Consider the following 4,110-nt stretch of genomic DNA (forward strand, 5'->3'; position numbering starts at 1 on the left):
CAAAATAATATGATCTAATTTTGAAACAACTGATTTGGTTTCAAGAAGCTTGTTGACGACTCAAGTGCTTTCTAACGGCAGGTAGGTACATTATGTATGACCAAACTGTTTCCAACTTTCCTGGCTTTCCAGCAGTCCAGCTGCAGAGGCAGATAGAACCACTGTGTCTTTACAAATGCCCATTTCGAAATTCAATCGGAATCCGGGTCTGCCCAATTGACGTCTTTCCCAAAAAAACCCTGTCTGTGCACCACTGATGTCTCGCGCCGAAAAAACGAAAATCCGCGCCAAAAAATGTGCGTCCAGTCACGTGGTCATAGGTACCTTGACACAACGGTCATTTCACTTTCAAATATTCTATTCCTCTCCCCTACCCCCCCCCAGGGGGAGGGAGAGGAGGGGAGGAACAAGGTCAAACTTTGTTTACAATTTTCGCCGCCATGTCTGACAATCGATATGAAAATTTCACAAATAAACACCATCCTTTGCAGTGTGAGTCCTGCGCAGTCGTTTTCAAAGAGATAAAAACCCTAGAACAACAATTTTTCTCGTGACAGCACCTGATAATTTTCAAAGCCTTGGTTTAATTAGCCATATTTTGAGAGAGAAATATGGCTAACGTGTTTCAAACGGTTCCGCATGACGAATTAGCTTGAAGTTGGCGATTTTTTTTTTTCAAATGGAGACTTCTCTCCTCGTAAATTTATTTTGGCAGAGGCGCTGATGTTCTTTCCATTATCAGGAAGGTTATCATTTAAGTAGCGAACGTTAACATTGCATTTCATAACTAACCTGACGGTGATGTGAGTTTCTTCCAAGTTTGTAAAGTCGAATTAAAATTGAAAAAATTATTACTAAGTAAATAAAACTTGAGAAAAAACGAATAATAAAATTGTTCCTTTTTTTTTATCAAATTGAACTTCAAGTTTCGTTCAACTGTGATAACAAGTTTCAATTTTCTGTTTATAATTCTGCAAGATAAGCCTAAGTACTTGAGTGTTTTAAATCTAACCTTTGAATAAAACTGACCATTCCATTATTTAATAACCAAAACCATAGATACATATATCTAAAAAGGTTATCATTTAAGTAGCGAACGTTAACATTGCATTTCATAACTAACCTGACAGTGATGTGAGTTTCTTCCAAGTTTGTAAAGTCGAATTACAATTGAGAAAATTATTACTAAGTAAATAAAATTTGAGAAAAAACAAATAATAAAATTGTTCCTTTTTTTTATCAAATTAAACTTCAAGTTTCGTTCAACTGTGATAACAAGTTTCAATTTTCTGTTTATAATTCTGCAAGATAAGCCTATTAAGTACTTGAGTGTTTTAAATCTAACCTTTGAATAAAACTGACCATTCCATTATTTAATAACCAAAACCATAGATACATATATCTAATAAAAATAGAGTTTTCTGAAAAAATTCAGTCCAGTTTTTAGTGAACTTCTTATTAAAAAAAAAAAAAAAACTAAATTACTTAGTGAAATTAGGTTTCCATCTGTCTTACCATAAGACAACAATAGTGATGGGAACTACCGTATTCAATCTTAGCCGAAGAAGCTGAGAAATGAAAAGATAACTCGTCAAACGTCTTCCTAATACCTTCGCTGATCATGTTCAGAACCCTATTCAACACCCACTGCTAAATTACTTAGTGAAATTAAGTTTCCATCTGTCTTACCATAAGACAACAATAGTGATGGGAACTACCGTATTCAATCTTAGCCAAAGAAGCTGAGAAATGAAAAGATAACTCGTCAAACGTCTTCCTAATACCTTCGCTGATCATGTTCAGAACCCTATTCAACACCCACTGGGCATCCTGTCAATCTCAAGTTCCCTCCAGCAATGAAGAATACAGTTGTGCCTTCGCCTCCAATAAATACTTCGCCCTCTGCGGGGTGGGAGGGCTCCTGGCCTGTGGTTCTACACATCTCCTGGTCACCCCTCTGGATATTGTCAAGTGTCGTCTTCAGGTGGACCAGGAGAAATATCGCAACGTCATGACAGGGTTCCGAGTCACAGTGGCTGAGGAAGGCCTTCGTGGATTGGCCGGAAATATCGCAACGTCATGACAGGGTTCCGAGTCACAGTGGCTGAGGAAGGCCTTCGTGGATTGGCCAAAGGATGGGTGCCCACTCTCATTGGCTATTCCATTCAAGGTTACGCCAAGTTCGGGTTCTATGAAGTGTTCAAGGTCATTTCCTCAATCTCACATCGATTGTGTCGTTCCTCAGGGTGCTCAATTCTCTCCTCACTTCGATGTCGCTCATCCTCGTTACTCAATTCCTCAGGTTCTTCTTCAACAACGCTCAGCTCATCAAATTCCACCTTCGGATGCAACTTGGTCGGATTGGCCAAAGGATGGGTGCCCACTCTCATTGGCTATTCCATTCAAGGTTACGCCAAGTTCGGGTTCTACGAAGTGTTCAAGGTCAAGTTCGCGAGCCTCGTCAGTGAGGAGTCTGCTTACAAGTACAGGACGTCTATCTATTTGGTCTCAGCAGCCACTGCAGAGTTTATAGGAGACGTAGGACTCAGTGCATTCGAAGCTATCAAGGTGAAGATCCAGACGTCACCAGGGTTTGCCAACACCATGATGGAGGCTATCCCCAAGATGTACCAGGAGGAAGGACTCTATTCCTTCTTCAAGGCGTTGGTCCCGCTCGCCCTTCGCCAGATCCCGTACACAACGGTCAAATTCGTCTGCTTCGAGAGAACGATTGAGTTGCTGTACAAGTATGTGGTGCCTAAACCGCGTGACCAGTGTTCCAAGCCGGAGCAACTTGTGGTGACATTCTCAGCCGGATATATCGCCGGTATCTTCTGTGCCGTGGCATCACATCCACCGGATGTCATTGTATCTCAGATGAATCAACAGAAGGACGTTCCCATGGCAACCATCATTAGGAGGCTCGGGTTCTCAGGGATGTGGAGTGGTTTGGCACCCCGTATTGCAATGATTGGCACGATAGCGGCTCTGCAGTGGTTTATTTTCGACGGATTCAAAGTGGCTATGGCACTCCCCAGACCTCCGCCACCTGAAATGCCAGAATCCATGAAGCGGCAGCTGATGTCTTAGTAGAGCGGGAACGTCTCTCCGATCTCAATGTGTGTATGTTTCACATCAAACTACCTACCTAGATTATAGAATTTATGAGTCCAGTTCCAAGGCTAAAGCAGTAAAGTAAGTTCCTACAGTGGTTCAGTAACCTTTGAACAAAATTGAATCAGTGTTCTATTGCAGGCCTAAAAAGAGTATAATCAAATATCCCAATTTTTAGTGGATGCTCTTGACGCACATTCTCTTATAAGATCATATTGATCAATGTTTGTTTGGTACCTCGTCTAAAAATAGAAAAAAATAGAAAATAGAGGTAAATATCTAAAATAGATAAATGCCGAATATTTAACTAATTCATACCTATGGAGTATGTAATTACCTAATTACCGTGTCATATGATTCATTTTATAAGATTTTTATTGAGGAGATTACACTGAGAAAAAAATGTCGCGGGTCTCACATAGAAACGTTGCGGTATATGAGCCCACATAATTAGTTTGTGGCCTTAACGGCAGATTTTCTGTTATTGGATTTTGCAAAGGTCACAACGTTGAAATTAGCGTCTCAATTTTAACTATGTTATCTCAACAGTGTAATATTGTGTAATAATTTTGTTAGGATGACAAGGTATTAGAGTGCTACATAATCAACTTTGTTATCTTAACAATACTCTTATTTCTACTCTCACAATAAAATATTGCTGCTCCTACATTATCCTTTTCCAACAATTGCCCATATTGCTAGTCCCACGTTGTTAACTCTGTGACCTTCACAAAGTCATATTGCTGCCCTCACAAAACCACAATCCTCACATTGCTAGTCCCACATAGTCAACTCTGTGACCTTCACGAAGTCATATTGCTGCCCTCACAATACCACAATCCTCACATTGCTAGTCCCACATAGTCAACTCTGTGACCTTCACATAGTTGACTTTGTGGCTTTGCTGGCCTCGCAATACTTTGATATTGCTAGACATGCAGTTCGTATTGCTATGGGCACTATTTTTATCACAGCAGAAATCAATTTCTTTGTTTT

At 40.2% G+C, this 4,110-nt stretch overlaps 1 protein-coding gene across 2 annotated transcripts; it reads left to right on the forward strand.

Moving 5' to 3' along the window:
• The first annotated feature begins 693 nt into the window (after positions 1–693).
• On the forward strand, positions 694–3,128 carry LOC103515833 (phosphate carrier protein, mitochondrial-like). Of its 2 annotated transcripts, XM_026828411.1 has the most exons (4): positions 694–746; positions 1,078–1,644; positions 1,819–2,052; positions 2,358–3,128. In XM_026828411.1, exons 2-4 carry the CDS (start codon positions 1,622–1,624, stop codon positions 3,088–3,090), a joined length of 990 nt encoding a protein of 329 aa, XP_026684212.1. In that variant the 5' UTR covers positions 694–746; positions 1,078–1,621; the 3' UTR covers positions 3,091–3,128. The 2 variants fall into 2 exon arrangements, with proteins under 2 accessions (XP_026684212.1, XP_026684213.1); XM_026828412.1 differs by lacking the exons at positions 694–746; positions 1,078–1,644 and having other exon boundaries at positions 1,657–2,052.
• Positions 3,129–4,110: the final 982 nt, after the last annotated feature.

The sequence above is a fragment of the Diaphorina citri genome, unplaced genomic scaffold (assembly GCF_000475195.1).
Source record: "Diaphorina citri unplaced genomic scaffold, Diaci psyllid genome assembly version 1.1 scaffold1422, whole genome shotgun sequence".
NCBI classification, from domain to species: Eukaryota; Metazoa; Arthropoda; class Insecta; order Hemiptera; family Psyllidae; genus Diaphorina; species Diaphorina citri.